We start from the raw sequence: 24,910 nt of genomic DNA on the forward strand, positions 1-24,910 counted from the left end.
GGTTGCACCGGTTTAGTCGACGAATCTCTCTCAGGATGCAGAGCAGTAGAAACACAGAACTGGACATGTATAACTTGGGTAGTTCAATGGGCAAAATTCACTTATTCCACATTATTATTAGTTTTCTAGAACAATACAGATGATTGTAGATCGATTTCTCCAAAACAAATAACAAGATTATTCGGTCATTGTTTTGGCATGTACCAGAAGTTCAAGAAACTACGGTATTAGTACTATAGACCTTGTATTTCGCTTGCAAAAAATGTGTAGGAGCACTGCTATGCGTACGACAAAAATTTGTACGATTTCCATACGACACTGTTTGAGCACCATTGATTTCCAACTATGGAAGTAGGAAACCAGCAACCGATGACGTGTACTGCTAAGAGGGTTCTTGTGCACCAGGAACAACCTTTAAGAACATGGCTTTCAGCACCAGCATCACCCAAGGTCTCTGACATGAAATGAACACTTCGGAGCGGCGCTAAACACTTGGCTGTATCGCAACAATCGCAGTGGTGTGATCTAGAAATTCCACATGCACTCTTCAGCACGAAACAGCAGTATGTACTAAGTGAACTAGGACGATGACCTGCAATACAGAAAAAAGGCATGAGACTAGGCTACTCTTGGAACTGGAGCCATAATGTGCAAAACGGTGGGACAGTAGCTCACCTTCCTAAAAGATGACCGCAACACTTGAAGTACAGTTCATCTATTTTGAATTGGAGACCTTCAGTAGTTCATGGAATGCTTCTTGAGGAATATCAACGGACCCTACACGTTTCATGCGCTTCTTCCCTTCCTTTTGCTTCTCTAGCAACTTCTTTTTCCGAGTAATGTCACCACCATAGCACTTGGCCAGAACATTCTTTCTCATTGCTGACAAACTGAAAATGGTACATGAAAGCTGAAAGCATATTCAAGTATGTACCTCTCAAATGCACAGGTTTTTACTTAAATGAGTAGTTAAGTTAACCTAGCATTGAACAGAATTTTTACCATGCAACTGAACAATGCAATGGACGGTTAGTCACAAATTAGAACTGGGTGAGAAACTAGAAACTAATATTCTAAGAGTCCTAGAAAAGATACCTGGACCTTTTTCAAAGGTTTCATAACCAGAATACAAAATAAGACGAGACCATGGAACTGATTTGTCAAAGGTTTCATAGTTGACTAAGAACAATAGAAAAATCAACTCAATTCCAGTGAATGTTTTCACACCAGATGCTAAGGAGCAATGATGTTCTAAACTTATTAAATCAGACATGCTGAAAGCCAAAAAGTGAATGGATCAATCTGATTTTGCTTGGAACTGAAAGTCCATCTCATCTTATGAACTTCTATAATCATTCATAGAAAAGTTCATTTCCTGAATGGTAATAGATGCACTTGTGGAATAGAGTTAAGTGCATACGAGTGATAACTCCAAAGTACTTGGCAATGTAGAACGTTTTTTAACAAAAAATCATCGTTCAGAGAACTAAAAGCATAACTGAGATCTTACGTTTCCCTTGCGATAATCTTTGAACCAATTGCTGCCTGTATAGTTATTTCAAACATTTGCCTGCACAATCAGAGACCAAATGAGTGGTGACTGGTGAAAGGGTATAAATTATTGCTATTCGGTAGAAGGATGGATCAAATTGTTGCAGTAACAATTCGCCCAATAACAAAAAGAACTTTCTCATTCGGAAGTCTCTTTTTACTTCTAATTGTTATCTAAGGGTATGGATCCAAAATGAAGTTTAGCCCCATGAATAGAGATGTAGGGTTAGCTGCTCTAAATCCGCCAAACTCGTCTTTTTTGTATTGTTGTTACTACTACTATAGATATAGACTTACTCAGGCACCTGTTTTAAGCATCGGGTTCCCAAATCAAGGAGCAAAATGTATACCTTTCTATAAATTTCTTGAGCTTGTCCACTAATTCTCGTCCAACCTTCTGGGCTTTTTGGTTATGGATGATAGTTGCCATAGCATCGACAGGCTGGCCATTAAGTAGAATATCCATCTTAACAAGATCAGATTTTTGATACCTGTTGGAATGAATCAAATTAAAGAAATCTAACAAGAATAAGAAATAATGATATGAGGTTGTCGCTTTTTTTTCCTCTCTGTTGCCCATTTAGCCATAAGAAATTCCTATGGCCTACTTGAATGGCAACCTCACGTCAAATGCAAATTAGTTTTACACATTGCTGGTCAAATTAATCCAGCAAGTGATCATAGCTCAGAACATTTAACAACTCGAACAGTTACTAGTCTAGTCATCAGCAGATGTTCCCCCGAAACATTAGATATCCAAATCAAAACTTCACTCTTGTTGGTACCTAAGCAGCTGGATTGGAGACAATTGGACTAGACGGTCATATTCGTGAGCAGCCTACTACAATTTTCAAGAAATTAAGGGTATGCGGAATGTTCCAGGAGAGAAAAATGGAAAACCAGGGCACATGAGGAATTCAATAAACAAGAACCACCATATTCCTTTCCATCTCAGAATATATAAATGTTGGAAACAATAGTATAGCTAGACCATATATGATTGTTGAGTTGAAAAGGATACATACTCGGAATCTTCATAATCAAATGTAGCATAACCAGATGTTATGCTTTTCAACTCATTGTAAAAGTCCACAATGATCTCCCTCAAAGGTATTCGGTACTTCAATAAAGCCCTTTGGCTGCATAAACATGGCTACGATAAGCAAAAACACAAAGAATCTACTAAAATGTGATTTTGGGAAAACAATTACGCATCGATGAATGTATATTCTAGCTGCTCGCCCCTCCTTTCTGAACAAAGCATAATCACAGGCCCAACATACCTACAAAAAATTGGTTGTTCCTCATCAAAATTGTTTTAGTTGCAAAGATTTATCATGAAAACTAATGAGAAAGGAAGCAGCTCTTACTCACTAGGAATAAGAATTGTTGCAATGACTGTTGGCTCCCAGCATGCTGTTACACGTTTTGCAGTATTTGAAGCCAAGGCCGCAGGGTTCTCAACTTGCACTTTGCTGAACGAGACAATCTTAGATCAGATACTGATCTTAGATCAGATATACTAGTAGATAGCAAGTATAATGCAATTATAAATGCACACCTTTCATCACCATATTCAAAGATATATGGTACAGTTGGTATGGTGGATATGACTTGAGCTCCGTATTCCTAAACAGAAAACAGTGACAACTAAAATCTCACAAATGACGATTGCGAGTAAAAATAACTTCATCAGATGATGCAAGAACACTATCACTGTCCTTTTCTCGATCAACTTCTCAGTGAGAGGAAAAATGCATTATGCATGTGCAGGTGGGTCAATTGAGCAAGGGCAAGGCTCCACTTTGAATGCATACATATTGCAAGCTTAACAGTGGGTAAAATTATGCAAAGCTATTTAGTTTCAATACTAAATCGGCACAAGAAAAGGTGTTCAAAAGAACTCAGTGTGGTACCAATTAAGTGCAAAGGTGATTGTATAATTGTACAACTGTGCATAGTGAACCTTATAGTTGCATGTCACCAATAAACTGCCAATTGTTTGCAAGAGTAATAGTAAAACTATACTTGTTCAAGCCGTTGATGAAAGACATCCATGTGCAGCAATCCTAGGAAACCACATCTGTAAGAGAGACAAACCCATGCATATGGATCAACAATGAAATGCAGGCTGTTTCAACACTTGATAGCATGTAACCAATTGAAGTAAAGCATACTGAGCATGCAGAAAAGCTTATACCTGAAGCCCATGCCAAGTGCAGTGCTTGTCTCTTTTGTAACAGACACGCTGGCATCATTGCACGTTAGCTTCTCGATGGCATGGCTAAGAGCATCAAAGTCAGAACCATCGGCTGGGTATACACCAGAGAAGACCATGTGTCTCACAGGCTTGAAACCTGAATGGCTATCCTATATGATGTCACGTAGTAACACAAAGAAAAAACTAAAGCAAGTAAAAATTGTCTATGGGTGATATTGTTAATATATCAACTGTGGTGTTCCCAGGTTGAATCGAATTACTAATTTAATCATATGACTAAAAATGGCTATGGGAGGGTGTGAGTCCCATACCAGGAAGTGGTTCGACGATACTCTTTGCCTGATGAAGTGTATCACCGATGCGTGCTTCTTTAGTTGAACGCATTCCAGTTATAACATACCCCACTTGTCCAGTGTAAAGTACTCCAGTAGGGGTAAGCTCAGGATGCATAATGCCAACATCAAAGACTTCATATGTGCGACCAGTCGCAGCTGATGAAATCTTATCTCCCTTGCGCATCGCACCATCAACAACAGCAACATGACAGATCACCCCTTTGTATTCATCATAGTACGAATCTAAGAGCAGCATTCTTACGGGCAAATCACAACTGCCAGGTGGGCAAGGTATGCGATCGATAACAGCAGGTAAAACTTGGCTAAGGCCTTGACCAGTTTTGGCAGAAGTGAGCAGAGCTTCACTTGGATCAATGTCAAATAACCTCTTCAATTGAGCCTTCACATTATCTGGATCAGCAGTAGGCTGATCAATCTTGTTAATGACAGGAATAATGCTAAGGTTTGACTCAAATGCAAGGTAAAAATTTGCAATCGTTTGTGCCTGTACACCTTGGGCTGCGTCAACTACTAAAAGTGCACCCTGGCAAGCTGCCAGGGACCTGGAGACCTCATAGCTGAAATCCACATGGCCTGGAGTATCAATCAGGTTGAGCAAATAGCTTGGGCTATCAGTCCCATGGGACTCGGAAGTTTCCACAGTATTCCTGTAGAACATAGTTGCTGTTTGGGCTTTCACAGTGATGCCCCTTTCTCTCTCTACCTGTTGATACAAGATATGGAAGTTACAGCAAAGGGCAGAAAGTATTGAACTACACAGCAGGGACATATCCACCCTAGGAACAGCACTTCCTAGTGGAACTTCTTTTCAAAAAAGGCCATATCTACGAGACAGGGAAAGTCAGCAGTGGATGTATTTCATTTGTGCTAATATTACCATCCAAAAATAAGTAATGGTTCAAATGGTGATGCTTGAAGACAAATCCCAATTGCTTTCAACAGTTCACAATTTAGGATGAAGAATTCCCACAGATTAAACTGAATTCCGTATTAAGTGGTAGCATATCTGGCTTGAACTGCTAACCCACACACGGTGGGTCGAATTAGTAGTTATAAAATACTTAATTGTGTGTAAGATTAGACTACAACAGCATCAGTGAAATACTCCCTCCGTTCCATAAAGATTGGCGCGGTGAGTTCTCACAATGTAAACTTTTCCATGATGCGTGTATACGAGCAATGTATTAACATTTCCAAGGGAAACCCCGTTTGCATGTATACGAGTAATGTATAAGGTTGCTAATTCAGTTCCAGTACGTACGAACTTCAAAACTAAGAATCATCCGTGTATCGTTTCTTTCAGTAAAACTATCAAATGAAAGGACCAACATTTCGTTCGAACTGCTCATGCTACGAGAAAGGGAAGCTTTGGCGCCGCACCTGTAACTTGTCGAGGTACTGAGGCTGGCCATGTCCCTTCTGGATGGTGCCGGTGAGCTCGAGCAGCCGGTCGGCGAGTGTAGACTTTCCGTGGTCTACGTGCGCGATGATCGAGAAGTTCCGGATCCGCTCCGGCGGGTACAGCCCCAGCTCTGACCCCGACACGATGGCGCGGCCGCGGTGCTCCGGCGACGCCTGGGAGGACAGGAGACGCTCGGGCTGTACGAGCGTTCGGGAGGGAGCGGAGGCATTGACCAGCGGACGGATGACGCGGCGGGCGGCTCGCCGGAGCGCGGCGGCGCCGGCCATGCGGAGCCACGGATGGAGCGGCGGGAGCTAGGGTTCTGGAGGGGGATTTCAGCAAAAGGATTGCTGAGTAGCGGATGGAATCGGTCTATGGACGAGAAACGATGCCTGACTGACTGTTACGTGGGACCATTGACACGTGTCATTTTATAGGAAAAACACATCTGGACTTGAAATTCGACCCATGCAAAAAACATTTAACTTCCCTATGCAATTAGTTTAAAAAAAACTTCCCTATGCATTTTTTTTATAATTTTCTGAAAAGTTTACATTTTCACATAATTTTTACTGTGGAGACGGTGTTCTTTTTCTTTCTCATCCAATTGTTCCGACACGATCGATCGTCACATTCTCACACAGATAATTAACTCGTGCACACCTTAATTAGTTAATTTTTTAATCATGCACACTCTCGTACAACTTATGTTGCACGGTGTCACGTTTTTCGTACGCACAACTTGCGCACAGTGTACAGCACATCAGCATGGCTTGCCAATGTGGCAGTCGAGCATGCCTGCGAACCGAGTGAGCCGTCCAACATGGCTCCCATGCCTAGCCGGTATAAAGTCAACCTTCCCGTGCCTCCGCTCATTCCTCCCGCCAGACTCATTGAAGAAAGCCCCGTCCATAAAGACGTCCGCCTGCGACTTCCACACCCGGTCCTTGTACTCACTATACAGCGCGTACTCCCGCTTAGTGACCTCCTTGGCGTTGACGTCGTCGGGCGCCACGAAGCAGTTCCCCTGGCTGATGATGGTCGGGTCCCTGTTGCCCCCAATGGCGTACATCTGCCAGTGCGTGTAGTCGTTGTTCACCACGTGGAAGAAGCCGAACACATCCGCTGCACCAGCCCCTTGTCGAAGTGGTTGAATGCCACCGCTATCTGCATCGCGTTGTCCTCCGGGCTCGAGTTGCTCGCCCCAAACAGCATCCTGATCATCGAAGACACATATGATCCGAACAGGTGAAGTGCAATCGGAGACACATTTCGTACGTGGTCATGGCGGGTGAAGTGGTTGTTGGAGATGGTGACGGCGGAGGACCCCGCGACGACATCGACGACCCCGTCGGCACACTGCCACATGGACAAGTGGTCGATCCAGACATTGCTGGCCGACAACAAGGACACGCCGTCGCCGTCTGTGCGGAACCCGTAATGATGCTTTGAGTACCTGATCATGCCCCCCAAATGCGCCACGGAATGGTGGATCTTGGAGTTGTGGACGATGACGTGGCGGACGCCCTGGAGCGTGACCTGGCCGCCCGTTATATCCTGCGCGCCGCGGCCGTTGATCGTCTTGTAGCTATCTTTGCTATTCATTAATCCACAGTTACGTAGTCCATCTCACGTCGTCCTTTGCCCCAGCCGTTGTAAAAAAACCAGTCCCACGAGCGGACGCGTGCCGCGCGATGAGAAAACCAGACAACGAAAAAAGAACCGATTTTTCCGTCCAGTGCGATCCTGATGCCTGAAAGATTCCCCCGCCTCCTCCGCCACCCTTTCCCTGTCTCCGCCGCCGCCGCCCTTCCTCGCCTCCGCCGCTGCCGTTGCCGTTTCCCATCTCACCAGCCGCCTCCCTCTATCCTCACGTGCTCCGGCGACCCAACCATCCACAGGGTTCCGCTTAAGGCGCTCCAATCTCGTTGCGAGGGCCATGGCCTGACCGAGCATTTGCCCTAGGGGACTGATGGCGGCGGCGGCGCGCCGTCATGTGGCTCCCTGTTCCTCAGATACGCGGCAGGCAACAATGGCGGGATAGGGATCGGGGGCTGCTCGCACTCACAGGCGACGGGCGGTGTGAATGCGATGGCGCAGCACCGGAGGCTGAGCTCGAAGTGGAGAAGATCTTCTCCAGGCAGCAGGACATGATCTGGAGGGGGCGCCCGTGTGAGGGACGCCGATGACGGCCAGCAGCCCAGTGCCGCCCCTGCCGAGCGCGTCCTCGACGGTGACGAACAGGCGGCGGCGGCAACCATTGTTGTTGTCATCTGCTACTGTTTTGTGTGAGATGAGGGACGCTGCCCTCCCATGGCGTCCCCTCCATATCCCCTTCCCATGGAGGCCCCTCCGTATCCCCTCCCCATGGTCTACATACCAGCTCCCATGCTTTCGAATAAAATCCAAGTGCTGATTGTTTTTGTCCGCTATTTGTAGCTATCCGTCATATGCTGCTTTACTTTTTTTTATTAAGATTCAGTATTTGCTAAAAATAAGCTTCAGTTCTTCTCATTGAAAACTGAGAGGTTGCTTTGGTGTTGTAGTCTCAGTTCAGATTCAGTATTTGCTAAAAATAAGCTTCTGTTTTTCTAATTGAAAATTTGCACGTATGGCCGATTGAAATATGGACGGTTGAAATAGATGGGGATTGGGTACGGGTCAGCGAGTGATAATGTGGCATCTAGGGAAACAAATTTAATTTACTTGAACTGAGGTAATACATACTCTAAACCTTTTTAACATTTGGTGTTGTAGACACTATTACAGTTGTTACTTCTGTACCAGTTATGGTCTCTGAAGTATGTTTTTCTACATGCTTGTAGGTATCTTGCAGTTTGCACAAGCGAGCTGCTAAAGAGTCTATATCGATACCGGGTGTATGCCGGTGCGATTGTCTTGTCTTATGAGTTTGCAGGATAAGGACGAGCCCCTTGATCTCAATCAGCGTTGAGATCCCTCAACGGTCTTATCCTGACCACGCGGCGCAAAATAAAGCAGCGTTATCATTACCACGGGAAAAGCAATCGCTGCTTACGTAGCGGAGCTAGGTGACTGCACAAAAGAAGCACCGAAAGAGAATCTCTGACGAGAGCCGGCAGAGGATAGCGGTACTTGTTGCAGGGTGCCAGGGAAAGTAAAGTTGTCTTGTCCCCTGCGGTGCCACCCGGAGGGAACCAAGCCGCGTGTCCGGCGGGGCCCAAGGAAGGTGACGTTGGTACTCGGCCCGCATGTCAGTGTGACATGGGCGGCTTATAAATAGAGCACTACCCCTCTCTGGAAAGAAAGAGAGCACTTAGTGATCTAGGGTTTCCCCTTCTTCTTCTTCTTCCTCAAGAATACAGCTCAAGGAGCGCCATTGTAAGAGCTTGTCTATCTCGGCTAATACAAAAAAGTAAGAGTAGGAGTCTTACCTCGGTAAGAGGGCTCCGAACCTGGGTAAATCACGGTTTGCTTGTGTGTTTGTGCGTGTTTCCCTTCACGTCCTCCCTTCTCCGGTTCCTCCTTCGTCCATCGGCCCCAAGTTAAGCCATCCTATGGCATCTGCCGTGACACCACCACGACAGTTCGCGCCCACCGTGGGGCTAGCAACGGCGCTGGCTGAGTCTTCATCCGGACGGGAAGTTTTCTTGCCACCGGAGAGCGTGTGGTCTCCGGTTTGGTCCAGAGATTCGGCTCTCTGGGCTTCATCGATAACAACGCGGGCTGCTTCAACGACGCACCGTTTCCTTGCGCGAGCCGCTTCATCAACTTCGGCGTGCACGAGGTTTATGTTGCCACTGACAGCTCCTGCAGGTACCCAGAGCAGGTGGTGGTGGCCAAGGACCCCCCCCCCCGCCGTCTGCACGGTTCGCGGTCGGCATGTCGACTGCCCCGCTGACCGTGTGGAGGTTATGGTGACGGCTCATGGTGCTGATGCTGGAAGGGACGTTGCGGGAAGTGGCGCGGTCCCAACCAAATCCGGTAGAACGGCAAAACTCTCCTTGGAGAAGCTGGAAAACATCGCTGCTCAAGCAGGCACGTCGGCCCTGCCGCCGAAGCCGACTCAGCTCCAGGCTTCCATCGAACGGCTGACCGCGCCGGTGGCGTCGAACGCTAACCCGGCCCAGTTGCAGGCGGAGTTGGAGTTGGAGCGACAAAAACTGCTGAAGGAAGCTGTCGACGTCGCTCACGCTTGGCAACAACTTGATATTTCGCTCTGTGAGTATAACAAAGCCCGTGGTCTTATTTCTACTATGTTTACTAACCCTAGCCGAGTTGGGGAGGTGCGTAACCGTGGCAAGAATTTGAATGCCGAGATGACTAGAGATGGCAGGGGTGTGCCAGCAGTGTCGGCAAGTTACGCCTCGGCGCTGAAGCCGAAATACAATACCCCTGTCAAGAATCTCAGAGCTGCTGAGGCTACGGCCGAAGAGCTGCCGAATCTTACGGAGGAGGCACTCTGACAGCAGCAACTGCGCGTGAAAGAGCTGCTCCGCACAGCTAATGAGCAGAATGAGGCATGCATGAGAATGCATGGCAAGCCCGGTGCATCTCAGGTTATTCACTCGGCAGCGGATGCCGGAGGCCGAGTTGATAAGCAAGCGTCTTCGCCTGGTGGCAAAGCGAGACAAAAGTGTCAATTCTGGCAGGGATAAGCAGCTGGAGCGTTATGACCCGGCCCTGACCGAGAAACAGATGGTCAGAAGGGTTGATGACAGCCAGAGTGGTCTACGTCCCGGCAACAATCGTCGAGACCAGCAAGAACGTTACTCGTTTGATCATGGACACCGACCTCAAGGTCCGGCACCCAATACTGCTGCGGGTCAGCAGGGTGTCGGGCGCAACCCCCCGTATCAAGGTGAAGATCGCCGATATGACCGTTACGATGATGGATACTCGGCCATGGGTGACGAGGGTTATATGAGGCGAGAGCGTGATAATCTCGGCCCGCTCGGAGCCTGAGTTGGGAACAGGCAAGTGTCGCCCCTGGATGCCCGACATCGGCTTGACAGAATTTATCTGTCTGAACTTCTGGAGGAGCAAGGCCCTCTGGGACCGCGTTGTTTTGCACATCGGATCATGAGGGAGAGACCAGCCCCGGGTTTCCAGCTGCCTAGGGGTACCAGAACATATGACGACAGTACTAAGCCGGAAGATTGGCTGGAAGACTATGTCACTGCAGTGAGCGTGGTAGGCGGCAACCGCAGATGTGCGGTACGTTATGTACCCCAGATGCTGGTAGGACCAGCAAGGATATGGCTGAACAATTTGCCGGAAGGCAGCATCAATTGCTGGATAGACTTTGAAGAAGCTTTTGTCAGCAATTTCACTAGCACTTACAAGAGGCCAAATCGCCCTCAGCAGTTGTCCATGTGCAAGCAAAGGGACAACGAGACTGACTGGGATTACCTGACAAGATGGAACAATCTCCGTAATTCCTGTGAAGGGATAGTGGAATCACAAGCCATAGCGTGGTTTGCCCAAGGATGCCGGCACGGTAGCATGTTGTGGCAAAAGCTGCAAAGAGAGATGCCGGCTACCCTATCTGAGATGATACGGATCGCCGACATGTATGCGTTGGCGATCCGACTCAGCCATCGCTGATGCCGGCAGAACCGCAAAGGGAGCAGCCGACATACAATCCTGCCGGGGCATTCCGGAGGAATGATCATCAAGATCAGCGCAACAAGAGAAGGGATGACAAGCCGGATTACCGATATGGGCCAGCCCATGGCGCCGCTATTCAGGATCAACCTGATGCCGGCTCCGGCCAACGTCAGAAAACAGGAAATCAATAGTGGGTCAAGAAGGGAGAACAAAAGAAGCCCTGGCAAGATAAGACGAAGTATACGTTCGAGGTGATGCTGGATTAGCCTTGTCGTTTCCACACGACTAACCCCAACAAGCCGGCGAATCACACAACGTGGCAATGCAGCTGGATGCAGCGGGCCGAGAAGGGCGAGACAAGTCGGTTACCCCCTCCTCCACCGCTCACAGGTGCTAACACACAGATCCAGGGACCCGCTCAGGCAAATAATGATGTCAACCAAGTGGAAGACCAAGATATCCCGGGATATGCCGGAAGAAATGAGTACAAGGAGCATCACCAAAGCTACATGATTTTCATCACTGAGCCAACTTAAAAGCAAAGTCAGCGCATGCGAGAGATGGAGGTCAATGCTGTTATGCCGGCTGTTCCAAAGTTCATGTACTGGTCGGAGCAGGAGATCAACTAGAACCGAGCAGACCATCCTAAAGTTATGCCCAACCCTGGTGGATACGCTCTGGTGGTCGACCCGATACTCATTTGGCCCGACATTAACGTCAAGTTCACTCGGGTTCTCATTGATAATGGGAGCAGCATAAATATCCTGTATCGGGACACGATGCTTAAACTTGGCATTACTGATAACATGCTTGAGCCTAGCCGGACTACCTTTCACGGTATTGTGCCGGGAGTGTCTTGTGCCCCGGTAGGCAAGATCCGAGTCGACGTCTTATTTGGCACCAAGGAGAACTGTCGGACCGAGAACCTAGTGTTCGAGATGGTCGACCTTAGCAGTCCGTACCACGCGCTGCTCGACAGACCGGCACTCGCCAAGTTCATGGTGACTACTCACATTGGCTATCTGAAGATGAAGATGCCAGGACTAGATGGTACCATAACCATCGCTGGCAACTACAAACGCTCAATGGAGTGCGCAGCGACCGGATCTGCTTTGGCCGAGTCACTGGTCATCGCTGGTGAGAAGAAGAAGTTACAAGAAGCTGTTGCGATGGCTCAGGCGGCACAAATTGACCTGCCGGCTATGACCAATCCCCATGGAAGTGTGGCTTTTCAGGCAGCCAAGGAGACAAAGAAGGTACAGGTTGACAGCGAGTTCCCGGACCGCACCGTCATCATTGGTGCCGGCTTGGGTGAAAAATAGGAAGGTGAGCTCACCAGCTTCCTCCGTGAGAATCGGGACATCTTCGCATGGTCAAATCAAGACCTACCGGGTGTGCCGAGGGAGTTGGCTGAGCACTCATTACATGTCAGACCAGAGGCAAGACCGGTGAAGCAGCCCCTTCGACGCTTCGCGACGACAGAAGGAAAGTCATATCGGAAGAGATATCCCGGCTTCTAGCTGCCGGCTTTATCATGAAAATGTTGCATGCCGACTGGCTGGCAAACCCGGTCATGGTTGAGAAGAAGAAACACGACCCAACTGCTGCCAAGGTGTGGCGCATGTGTATCGACTACACCAGCCTGAACAAGGTGTGTCCCAAAGATCCTTTTCCGTTACCTCGGATTGATCAAGTGATCAATTCTACGGCCGGGTGTGAGTTGCTGTCTTTTGTAGACGCGTACTCTGGTTTACACCAGATACCGCTGAACCCTAATGATCAAATAAAGACATCATTTATCACCCCGTTCGAGGCTTATTGCTATCGCACTATGCCGTTTGGTTTGAGAAATGCAAGCGCTACTTATCAAAGATGCATGCAGAAATGCGTGCACAACCAACTCGGCAAAAGTGTGCAGGTATATGTCGACGATGTCGTCATAAAAACCAAGGAAAGGGCCACGCTTCTGGATGATATCCAGGAAACATTCGCAAATCTGAGAAGATTCCGGATGAAGCTGAACCCGGCCAAATGCACATTCGGTGTGCCGGCAGGGAAGTTGCTCGGATTCCTGGTATCAAGCCGAGGTATTGAAACAAATCACGTGAAAATCGCCGCCATAGAAAGAATGAAACTACCGAAATGCCTCAAAGATGTGCAGAAATTCACTGGATGGTTAGCATCACTAAGTCGCTTCGTTAGTCGGCTGGGTGAAAAGGCCATGCCCTTATACCAGCTGATGATGAAAACCGACAAATTTGTGTGGACGCAACAGGCGGACATGGCCTTTCAAGAGCTGAAGAAGATGATTGCTACGGCACCAATATTAGCCTCGCCAATGGAGAAGGAGCCGATGTTGTTATACATAGCAGCAAGAAACCGAGTGGTTAGTGCCGTCATCGTAGTAGAAAGAGACGAAGACGGCAAATCAGTGCAAAAGCCGGTATATTACTTGAGCGAGGTGCTATCGTCGTCTAAGCAGAATTACCCCCATTACCAGAAAATGGCATATGGCGTGTATATGGCGGCAAAGAAGCTGAAGCATTACTTTGAGGCACATCAAATCCGAGTTATATGCGAGGCACCCGTCTCGGAAATCATGAGTAATAAAGATGCGAGCGGCCGGGTCGTAAAGTGGGCTGTCGAGTTAGCACCCTATGCGCTGCAGTACGACAGACGGGACGCCGTGAAATCTCAGGCTCTGGCGGATTTCTTGGTGGATTGGGCCTAGATGGAGTATGAACCACCGCCCCCGGAAACTAACTATTGGAAGACGCATTTTGACCTTTTTAAGATGAAAAGTGGGCTTGGTGCCGGCATAGTTCTGACCTCGCCAAAGCGCGAGCAACTTAAGTACGTATTGCAAATTCACTTCGCAGCATCCAACAATGTTGCCGAGTATGAGGCACTTGTGCACAGACTGAAAATGGCAAAGGAAATTGGAGTCCGCCGGATTCAATGCTTTGGTGATTCCGATCTGGTAGTCCAGCAAGCTTCCGGCAATTGGGATGCATTGGATGCCAATATGGCACTATACCGGTTCCATGTTCAGAAAATCAATGGCCACTTTGAAGGGTGCGAGTTTCACCGTATACCGCGGGCGGAGAACGAAGCAGCTGACACATTGTCAAAACTCGGCTCAACACGACAGGCCATTCCAGCTGGTGTGGCATTGGAACATTTACACAAACCATCCATCAAGCCATCGCCAGAGTTGGAGTTGATCTTTATCCCGGCGAGCTCTGAAGCTAACGTCACCCCCATGGACATTGACAGTGGCAGCGGTTCCGGTAACCCGGGGACTGAGTGCCTTAACTCGGCAGAAGCAATGGCGGTTGAGCCAATGGAGATAGACGTACCGAATGAGCCGATTTTTACAACTCGTCCCGTGCCGGCTTGGGCACAACCGATAATGTCCTACCTAAAAGATGGGAGTCTCCCGGAAGAGGAAGTGTTGGCAAGGCAAATTCAGAGAAGGGCGAAGGCGTACACCATCATCAATGGCGAGTTATACAAGAGGAGTGTCACTAATGTACTACAGCGATGCGTTGAGCCGGAAGAAGGGCAAGAGATACTCGGGGATATTCATCAGGGAGAGTGTGGCCATCATGCATCTTCAAGAACGCTATTGGGCAAGGCATTCCGGCATGGTTTCTACTGGCCAAGTGCACTACAGGAAGCAGAAGACATAGTCAGGAAGTGCAACGGCTGCCAGAGGTATGCCAGCAAAATACATATGCCGGCATCCAAACTCAAGACTAATCTAATCACTTGGCCGTTTGCGGTTTGGTGTTTGGATATGGTGGGACCTTTCAAGCGGGCGCGAGGAGGCATGACGTATATCTTGGTCATGGTCGACAAGTTCACCAAATGGATTGAGGTAAAGCTGATCCGAAAGTGTGACGGCAAGACCGCGGTGTCATTCCTAAAGGACATCATCTTGAGATATGGGTACCCGCACAGTGTTATCACGGATAATGGAATGAACTTCACGGAGGGACCTTTCACGCGGTTTTGTGCGGAAAAGAAGATCCGGCTAGATATCCCTTCTGTGGCACACCCTCGGTCCAACGGACAAGTTGAAAGGGCAAACGGTATGGTTTTAGCCGGCATAAAACCTCGGCTGATTGAACCGTTGGAACGTACTCCGGGATGCTGGCTGGACGAACTCCCGACTGTGCTATGGAGTCTCAGGACGACTCCCAATCGCTCTACAGGCTATACGCCATTCTTCCTCATATACGGGGCAGAAGCTGTCTTACCAGCCGACATTGAACATGACTCCCCGCGAGTGACCATGTATACCGAACCGAGGTAAAAGAGGCCCGAGAAAATGATGTCGACCTGCTCGAAGAAGCACGGGAGTTAGCTCTATCTCGGTCGGCCATCTATCAATAGCACCTAAGGCGTTATCACAGCCGAAAGGTCAGCCCGCGAGTATTCCGGGAAGGAGACCTTGTTCTCCGACTTGTGCAGCGCACATCTGGCATGCATAAATTGTCACCCCCATGGGAAGGACCCTTCATCGTGAGCAAAGCACTTCACAACGATTCCTACTATCTTATAGATGCGCAAGATCCCAATGCGAACAGGATGGACCGATCAGGCGAGGAGACCAAGAGGCCGTGGAACGTGGCTTTGTTTCGTCCGTTCTATACTTGAGAGATGAGTATTTGTATCGTTTTCCCCTCATGTTGAATGTTTTGAGACAATGAAATTGTTCGCCGGGTTCTCAAAAGGAACTCGGGGACTTCCATGTTATTTAAATGATGTATTGCAATTATCTTTTGTATGTCGGCATGGCTTAGTTGTGTAATCTTATGTCGGTCTAGTAGTGTGTCGGTATCGAAAATCCCCTCTATGACTTCGCTACTGTCCGCACCCGGGTTCATGGCAAGCTAGAGACGGGTACGAGATAACTGAACACATGAAAAGCGATTGCGGAAACAAACAAATAAGCGACCCGAGATGCGCATTGTCTTAACCCGGCATTTCTTTCTTAACTCGGGTATTGCCAAGTGAATTCGTCGAGCTTATTTTTTCGAAAAGGTGGTTCTATGACTTCGCGATTCATACGTCAAACGCCGATAAGGCAGACAAAAGAACCGGGGTCATAAAATTTCACTAAAAGCAAAAATGTACTCGGGGACTCGGTTGGGAATTTGATAAGCAAAAGACTTATATAAATTAAAAATCTCATGTCTTACAAACAAAAATATGTTAACCCGGTTACATATGCACCCGGCATTCCGGGGATCTGATGATTCTAAAATTCCTTTTTTCTGACATCACTAAGAAGAAATAGAGGTGTTGTTGGTGCCAGAACTCGGAGCATTTCCTCGTCAACTGCTTCTTCCTCGTCTTTGTCGGCCATCTCGGCATCTGCTTCGGATGCCGGGCCCTCCACAAACTTATGCACGTCGGCATATTGTATGAAGGAGTAAGCCCGCTCTTGGCGTTTGGCGATCAGCTCCGGGTCCGAGAGGTAGGGGGAACCGGCACGCATCGACTGCAGCATGTAGAGGTTGATGCCATCATACCAAGACAGTACGAACGACAAGGCCTCGTCGGCACCGACACGCGCGGCCGATTCCCGCCACTCGTTGAGGCGATCCTCCACCTCCAGCAGGCGCGTTGCCAGTTCTGGGATGCCGGTCGGAGCCTCTTCTCCCGGCCATAGAGCTCGGAAGGCCCGGATGTCGGAGTTCAGCATATTAACCCCGAACGACTTTAGAGGCTTTACCCGGCTAGCAATGCTAACCAGATAATCCACTAAATCGTATTCAAAGGGGGTTGTCCCGGCTGGATCCCTCTTCCTGCGCGCCTTGAGCACGGTAGCTTGGGCGGTCTCGATCGATTGTGGAAAGAATTTTGACAAAAGCACAGAAGACAGTAATGAGTCTCGGCATCCTGTTACTATTACGGACAAGTGATCGGATGGAGAAATTTGTGTCAGGGCAACTTACTGGTCAGCATGGTGTCGATCTTGACGAGCTCATGCCGGACAACCTTAAACAGCCGGGTCTTCTCGGCATCCTCTTTCTCGGCGGCAATGGCACGGGTCTCAATCTCGGCGACCAGACCCTTGCACTTCTGCACCTCGCTCTCCAGACGGATCCTCTCATCAGCCTTGGTAGAGAGGGCCGAGGTGAGTTCACCCACCTCGGTCTTATGCGCCTGCAGCCGAGCCACGTCCTCCCGGTGCTGTTCTGCTAGCCGAGTCTTCTCATCCAAAGGCTGGAGTTTAAGTTGGACAAAACCGGAAACATGGAGGAAATGATACCTTGGAGTTCGGCGACGCACTTCAGAAGCTCCGCCACTTGGGCGTTGTCCCCGGCTGTGAACAAGAGCGCATATTAGCTTTCGCAGCACACTGATACTCGGACAAAGATTTTATGATAGTAAAATATACTTACTCTGGCTCTCGCGATCAGCTTTCAAAGCCTTGTGCTCCGCCTCCAACTACTTGTACTTTGCTAGCAAAGTCTTAAAGGTAGCGGTGCGCTTATTCATGCAGGACTGCAAAATGATAATTCACCGTAAGTTTAGTGGAGTAAGAAGTCAACAATTATAAGCTTCAGGCTGACTATTCAAACGCGGCCTGAATCTCGGGGAATAAGTGTTTGAAGTTTCTAAAGCTTCAGGCCGACTATTCTAAACCCGGCCTGAATCTTGGGGAATAAGTGTTTGAAGTTTCTAAAGCTTCAGGCCGACTATTCTAAACCCGGCCTGAATCTCGGAGAATAAGTGTTTGAAGTTTCTAAAGCTTCAGCCGACTATTCTAAACCCGGCCTGAATCTCAGGGAATAAGTGTTTGAAGTTTCTAAGTGTTGCAGAGTGTTTGAAGTTTTAAGGGCATAAGCTTCAGGCCGACTAATTCTTACTCGCCCTAAACCTCGGGGACTAGGAGTATGGATACTATATTGGAATTAAAAGTAAAATCTTTTAAGGAATTCTTCGTACCTCTGCAGACCGGCTGGCCTCAAACAAGGCCACCCTTGCTTGGTACATCCGAGTAGACACCGATTCTGGAGTCGCTGCAGGTGGAGGTCCCACCAGGGGGCTTTGCCGCACCGACTGGAGGGTGCTGGAGGTCACCTCATAGTTGTCGGCGCTGTTCCAGTCCATCACGAACTGGCCCAGCGACACCCAGCTGTGCCCACTGGCTGTTCTGAGGGGAACTCCCTGGTGCCTTCGGAAAGGCTGCGGGCCAGAAGAATCCGGAGGCGTTGATCCTGCCGGGTTAGCAGAGCTCTTAGCCTTCTTAGCTTTTGCAGTAGCAAGCTGAGTGGCTTGCGGCTACGATGGTGACGATGGGGCTGTTGGAGTCAGTTGCGGCCCTTGGGGTTCTTGGGGCCCCGTTGCCGGCTGCTGCGCAGTTTCCGTGGCCTGCGGCTCCGTCAATGTCTTGGTTGCCGCCGAGGAAGGAGCAGTCTCGGCAGCCGAGGTCCCAACTGCGGATATCCCTGCTGAGGCGACGTTCGAGGCATCGACGCTCGGGCCGACATCCCGGACGGAGGATGTTGGGTCCACGGCAGTCTCGATCTCACCCGTGGCTTGGGTCGCAGCCTCGGCACGGGGACATGGAGCCGCAGGGATCTCGAATGCGATACACGTTTGAGATTGCGTGGCCGTCAGAGCCGCCCTGCAGAAATAAAAGTTATTCGTTATCATGACAATAAAGAAGAAAACCGGCGTCAAGGATTGAAATAGTGTTAGCCTTACCCGACGATCAACGGCTTCGGTTTGGGTCCACGGCTGGCAGTCTTCTTCTGCTTAACAGTCTGCGGAAGATCCTTCTCGGCGGCGCGCTTCGGGACGGCGTGTCTCTCTCGGCCTGATGCTTCAACAGCGGCCGGACCCGACGTCTCGGCAGCAGCAGGCTCGTCCGATTCAACTGTTTCTGGGGTAATGCGGATATAAGTATCTTGATGATGAATGTTCTAAGGAATATGAGAAGATGTCGGAGATCCTTACATTTGACACGATAAGGGCCGGCATGGGCTATCGGCATGTGGTCCTCTGAATCCGGATCCTCATGATCGATGGTCATGCGCGGGGCCGCGAAGCGTTTGTCCGGGGATTTCCCGTCTTCGTTGTTTTGACGGGCGAACCTCTGCACAGAAGAATCAGGTGCCGCCGAGTTAACTCTTAATCAAAGTAAAGCCGGTATAACCATATGTCGGATGAGAACAGAAGATACATATAAACAAGAAACTTACCAAGGGCGCACGGTGCTTCCGGCTATATGTCGGCATACCCCAGTTCCAGCGCTCCGGCATGCTGGTCTTCTCAATTGCTTTAACCCGGCGCCGAACTTCAACCTGGTCCAGCCAGATGGTCGACACCCGGTCCGTGTCGAATTGACCGCCGTAGAAACACATTTTGTGTAACCGGCGCTGGAGCGGGCACAGCCGCCGGTATACAAAAGTCACCAATAGATCATCGGCCATCATCCCCTCCTCCTTGAGCTCGAGGATGCCGGCATGGATCTCGTTTATCTCGGCGTTGGTCTCCTTCGGATCGAACGTCCAGTTCTTCTTCTCCTCCGGCGGGTCGACTACAAATCCTGGCAAATTGATCTTGTCGGCTTCGAAGGAATTCTTGACGTAGAAGAAGGTCTTGAGCCATTTTTTACAAGACTCAAGACCCTGAATCCGAGGAAAGATGGAACCCCGGCGGGGTATGACGACGGCGGTGGCGCACTAGGTCATCGGCTTAGCGGCGCTGGGATTTTCTTTATCGGGGAGAACTTGGGGCCAGAACATGAACTACCTGGCCCACAAGTCAATGGAAGGCCAGAGGCCGAGATAACCCTCGCAGCAAGTGACGAATGCCGAGAGCGTGAGAATGGCATTCGCCGGAAGATGGTGTGGCTGGAGGCCGAAAAAGTCTAAGAAATTCCTAAGGAAATCGCTAGCCGGGAGGGCAAAGCCGCGTTCAAAGTGAGCGAGAAACACTACATGCTCATCGGGCTCCGGGGTCGGCACAGTCTCGTCGCCGGGAATCCGGCACTCCACGTCCTCCAGAATCCGCCGGGAACGGCGGAGCCACGCAACGTCCGCCAGGGAGACGTCGGAGCCCTCCCAGCCGGCTCACTCCAAGCCTGTCCTCTCTTCCATCTGCTGAGCAGCAGAGTCGACGGCGGCGGGGTTTCGGGAAGAAGAAGACATGGTTGGGAGTAGATCTAGGGTTTGTTGTTTTTGGTGAGAGGATGCTTGCACGAGGCTCAGGCGAGCAAGGAAGTGTGGTGGAGACTCAAGCGAGCGCGAGAGAGCTTGCGGCTGCGAGTTCGCTGGCAGAGAGCTAAAGACCGCGGCGGCGGAGGAGCTCTGGGCTGGCAGCAATGGCGGGGTGCGCGGAGAGCAAAGAGGCAGAGGAATGCGAGGAGGATGAGGAGTGTGAAGGGTTTTTTACCCTCGCCCTCCCCCTTTACTTATACCCGCGGCGCGGTAAGTGGGGCGTGTATCCCCCGCGCCCACGATCCTAGTGGCCAACAGGAAGAACGCGGACGAGGTTGGGGCCGTTAACCCCATTAAAGCGCACGCGCTCAGTTATCGCGCGGCGCGGCGCCGAGAATCCCGCAGGATCCAGGAGGATAAGTGTCTGCGTGGAAACCGAAATCCATCTCTTAATGACTCGGTCGGCTTTACTGTCCGATGGGATGACACGCTCGCCTCAAAAAGCGCACCGGCGGTAACTTGAGTCTTATCCTCCCGTTACTTTAAAGAAGCGCAGAGTACAGGCAACAGGTGGCATCAATGTCGGCAGAAGAAAGTTTTCTGCTGTCGGCCACAAAGGAGAAAAGAATCCCGGTCAAGGGCTGAATAAGCATGCCGACCTAGTATGTCAGAATAACTTAGTCTCGACTAAGAGGACTCGGGGTTGTCTCGGCCTCCTTTCCGGTTAGGCCCTTGTAAGCTTCGATGGTTTGTCTATGGGAAACTGTCATGGCCTGACATTCTTTCCTGCCGGACCGCAACAGCTTCGGGGACTAGGGTCGGGAGGATGACCCCGGGTAGGGTCATGATGACATGCTCTAGCCGAGATGACGAGAGCAAAGCCGGCATGGTCAATTATGCCGGCATCATAAAGCCAAACTAACGCTAAGCCGGCATACCGGGTGTATGCCGGTGCGATTGTCTTATCTTATGAGTTTGCAGGATAAGGACGAGCCCCTTGATCTCAATCAGCGTCGAGATCCCTCAACGGTCTTATCCTGACCACGCGGCGCAAAGTAAAGCAGCGTTATCATTACCACGGGAAAAGCACCCGCCGCTTACGTACCGGAGCTAGGCGACTGCACAAAAGAAGCACCGAAAGAGAATCTCTGACGAGAGCCGGCAGAGGATAGCGGTACTTGTTGCAGGGTGCCAGGGAAAGTAAAGTTGTCTTGTCCCCTGCGGTGCCACCCGAAGGGAACCAAGCCGCGTGCCCGGCAGGGCCCAAGGAAGGTGATGTTGGTACTCGGCCCGCATGTCAGTGTGACATGGACGGCCTATAAATAGAGCACTACCCCTCATTGGAAAGAGAGAGAGCACTTAGTGATCTAGGGTTTCCCCTTCTTCTTCTTCTTCCTCAAGAGTACAACTCAAGGATCGCCATTGTAAGAGCTTGTCTATCTCGGCTAATACAAAAAAGTAAGAGTAGGAGTCTTACCTCGGTAAGAGGGCTCCGAACCTGGGTAAATCACGGTGTGCTTGTGTGTTTGTGCGTGTTTCCCTTCACGTCCTCCCTCCTCCGGTTCCTACTTTGTCCATCGGCCCCAAGTTAAGCCATCCTATGGCATCTGCCGTGACACCACCACGACAATTCTGTAGCTTGCAAGTTGCCAGAGATGTTTCTTGTCTCATAAATGTTGCATTTTAGAAGGAATTCCCATATTTTTGGAGCACTTTTCTCTTTCTGTCTGTGCATCATGTGATTCTTTCATACAAAACAAAAGCATTAATTTGAATGCCTAAGCAAGTTAGGATAGAGCCAAATGAAATTAGCTAGCCACTTGATTTTCAATCAGTTGCTCACTTTACAAAAAAAATTGCCCAATGCTTTCAGGGTGTCTGGTTTATAGGGCAACGAAAATTTAGACATGTAATTTTGTTTTTAAACATTTTGGACATGTAAAATTGTTTTCAAACATTTAGACATGCAAGATTACTAAACAGAGTGACAGTATTGTCAAAATCAATGATCTTTTAAACTTGGATTGTTCTGTCAAAGCTATTATCATCTCAGCCTGTATTACTAAACAAACTTGTTTGCACAGCTGTTGTATTATTCAATTTATTTCTGAAGATGTTTCTGTTCCATAACATCACAGCTTTTGTGCTGCAAAAAAATATTGAGCGCAGTAGCAACCAATATAACCATCAAGTTGAGTTCCTACCAGCTGCTGACTTGATATTGGCCTATAATATTTACCTCGCAACATAAATACACTATAGAGCACATGTATATGATGTTCTAAATTTCCATTTGCTTATTGAGTTGTTCAATGAAATTCTCATTTATTCATATTTTCCTGTTGAGAGTAACACAACAGGTTCTGTGTAAAAGCGGGATAATGGGGCCTTGATCTCTCATTTGTGCATCTATCATGGTACAGTTTTTGAGGATGGTCGTATCACCCAAGCTGGAAAATTTGATGATCTTCTCCAAGCTGGGAGTTCATTGTTTGTATTTGTGGGAAGCCTTCTTGTGGCTACATTTTATATTTCTTTACATTTCCTCTGTCAACTCTTGTTGATTTATATTTAATTTAGCTTTGTTTGTGCACTCATCATTCAAGTAATTCTGAAGCTCTGCAAGCAGCAAACAGATTCATGTCAGTGAGACAGTGACAGTTTGCAACAAGGAGTCATAAACGATGATGCAAAAGGTAAATAATTGGCAGGCACTGGCCTCTACCAGCATGTCAATCCGGTACTTAAGTATCAATGCTTAATTTCCTAACGCAAAGCAGTGGATGCAGATGGAGGCAATCGAGTGTTGGGATTGCCGCCGCAACTATGATCGGGGCAACGACCGTGGCTTCACGGTGGTAATCCATGCAGCGGCAGGAGCACCGCCAACGGCCGCAGCTCGGAACGACGATGCATCTCCTCACCGGCGGCGTCGTTGGCGCCATCAGCAGGACGTCTACCGCGCCCCTCACCTGCCTCACCATCCTATTCTAGGCACGTCTTAAATCGAAAGCGGGCTTGCTTCCTCTCCCTTTCAATGCTGCGCAGAAAGCTTTCTTATTTTGTTTTTACCTCTCCATAAGCCCTATTGTCTAATGCTAACTGTGGGATTTTAGTAGTAAGCAGTGAGTGTATCTTACTAAATTGGTTGGGATGGTTGGGATGATCCTGCTTCCCAATAGTGGATACATGATAATTTTGATTCATTTTGTAGGAGTAAAACAAGTCTTGGCTTGCCGTTATGGGTAAAACAGGCACATATTAGCATGTCTATGTTAGTCAATAATTCATGAATTCTAATTTTCTATTTGCAGGTGCAAGGAATGCACTCGGATGTTTTTTAAAAAATGTGTTTGGTCGTTGTCAAAGATGATGAAGAAGTGGATTTTTTTTTATCACAGTTGAGAAAGCACACTTGATAAGAATGATTTCGAAATGAAACGGAGGAGCACGTTAAACTTGTATATATCATCTAAATTTTTGTTCCGTAACAACGCACGGACATTTGACTACTTGACGATTAATTGTCGGGGGAGACTGACCCTGTTTCTGGAGAAGACGATCCAGAGCAGATTGTCCTGGACTACCGCGTACCAAAGCGTGCCTTTTTTAGGGTGGACGAGCACGTTTGGATCGTCGGACGGGTCGGTGACGACTTTCGTCTTCCTGCCGAGCCCGCCCAGCGCGTTGTGGCCGAAGCCCATGGCGCAGCGGGCTAGGTGCTGACGGTCGTCGGCCCAGTTGGGCCGGCAGCGCCAGCAGCGGTCGATCGGGTTTGTCGCCACGCATGGGCCGCCTCTGTGGTGGCCCGCGATCAGCGAGCGTCGGTCGGTGGTCGTGGCCCTGTGCACGGCCTGGTTGATTGGGTCGCTCGCGTGGGCCGCGAGGCTGTAGGCGCGGGCCGACGCCGCGCGCTTGGCCCAGTAGTCCTCGTCTGATTCCCAGGTGGTGGCGTTCTTCTGAGTGGCCCCCGCTGCTGAGGAAGACGGAGAGGCGGCGGCGGTGGTGACGAGGAAGACGATGTAGAAGGGAACGTGCAGCTGCAGCGAGCCCGCCGCCGCCGCCATTGTGCTTTACTAGATCTATCGATTGAGCCCGAGCCTGGGGCGTACATATTTCTCTGACGATGGATTGACCTCAGCTGGCGCCGGGACGTACGGTCTACTTGGGGATGACGCAGAAGAGGTTCACGGCCAGACAGATAGGCTTGCATGCGCTCAACCCTATGTTGATGATCAGAAAGTAAGATCATGTTCCTTGCATTGAGAGCTCATGGACGAAGTTAACGACAGCTTAGCTGTCTTCAGAGTACTTACTACTTGTACTTATGGGCATCTTAATTTATCCACGATAAAAAAAAAACGAATTATTTGTGGGTGACAAGATGATGAAGCGGTCAACATCGGCCACGTCAAACAATAATTGAGATCGATCAGCACACACACAGGAATATTACTACAGTACTTTTTATGGGCATGTGTCAACACATATGACAGATAAACTAGCTTGCCAGTGAGCAGCAAATTAAGATGATTCCTTGATAGAGGCTTTCTGATACCTCGGCATCGTGCCTGACCTGGCCGCGTGGCATATATATATGGCGTGTCGT

The 24,910-nt window shown here is 49.1% G+C and overlaps 1 protein-coding gene and 1 pseudogene across 1 annotated transcript; both read right to left on the reverse strand.

Annotated features, from left to right (window-relative positions):
- Nucleotides 1–79: 79 nt before the first annotated feature.
- LOC100828524 (translation factor GUF1 homolog, mitochondrial) lies at nt 80–5,881 on the reverse strand. The gene is made up of 12 exons (XM_003557164.4): nt 5,509–5,881; nt 4,084–4,831; nt 3,752–3,908; nt 3,580–3,634; nt 3,113–3,180; nt 2,922–3,026; nt 2,763–2,834; nt 2,577–2,690; nt 1,902–2,042; nt 1,511–1,570; nt 676–890; nt 80–592 (listed from the first exon to the last, which is right to left on the reverse strand). The coding sequence occupies exons 1-11, from the start codon at nt 5,815–5,817 to the stop codon at nt 716–718; spliced, it is 2,004 nt and encodes a 667-aa protein (XP_003557212.1). The 5' UTR covers nt 5,818–5,881; the 3' UTR covers nt 80–592; nt 676–715.
- A 412-nt stretch (nt 5,882–6,293) lies between these two features.
- On the reverse strand, nt 6,294–24,368 carry LOC100824254 (annotated as a pseudogene).
- Between the last annotated feature and the right edge of the window lie 542 nt (nt 24,369–24,910).

The sequence above is a fragment of the Brachypodium distachyon genome, chromosome 1 (genome assembly GCF_000005505.3).
Source record: "Brachypodium distachyon strain Bd21 chromosome 1, Brachypodium_distachyon_v3.0, whole genome shotgun sequence".
NCBI classification, from domain to species: Eukaryota; Viridiplantae; Streptophyta; class Magnoliopsida; order Poales; family Poaceae; genus Brachypodium; species Brachypodium distachyon.

Coding starts and splice junctions, on each gene's coding strand:
- LOC100828524 (XM_003557164.4), bottom strand. CDS start 5,817: ATGGCCGGCGCCGCCGCGCTCCGGCGAGCCGCCCGCCGCGTCATCCGT. Junction 2,043..2,576: donor TTTGATTATGAAGATTCCGA/GTATGTATCCTT, acceptor TCATTCCAACAG/GTATCAAAAATCTGATCTTG. Junction 891..1,510: donor AAGATTATCGCAAGGGAAAC/GTAAGATCTCAG, acceptor TACCATTTTCAG/TTTGTCAGCAATGAGAAAGA.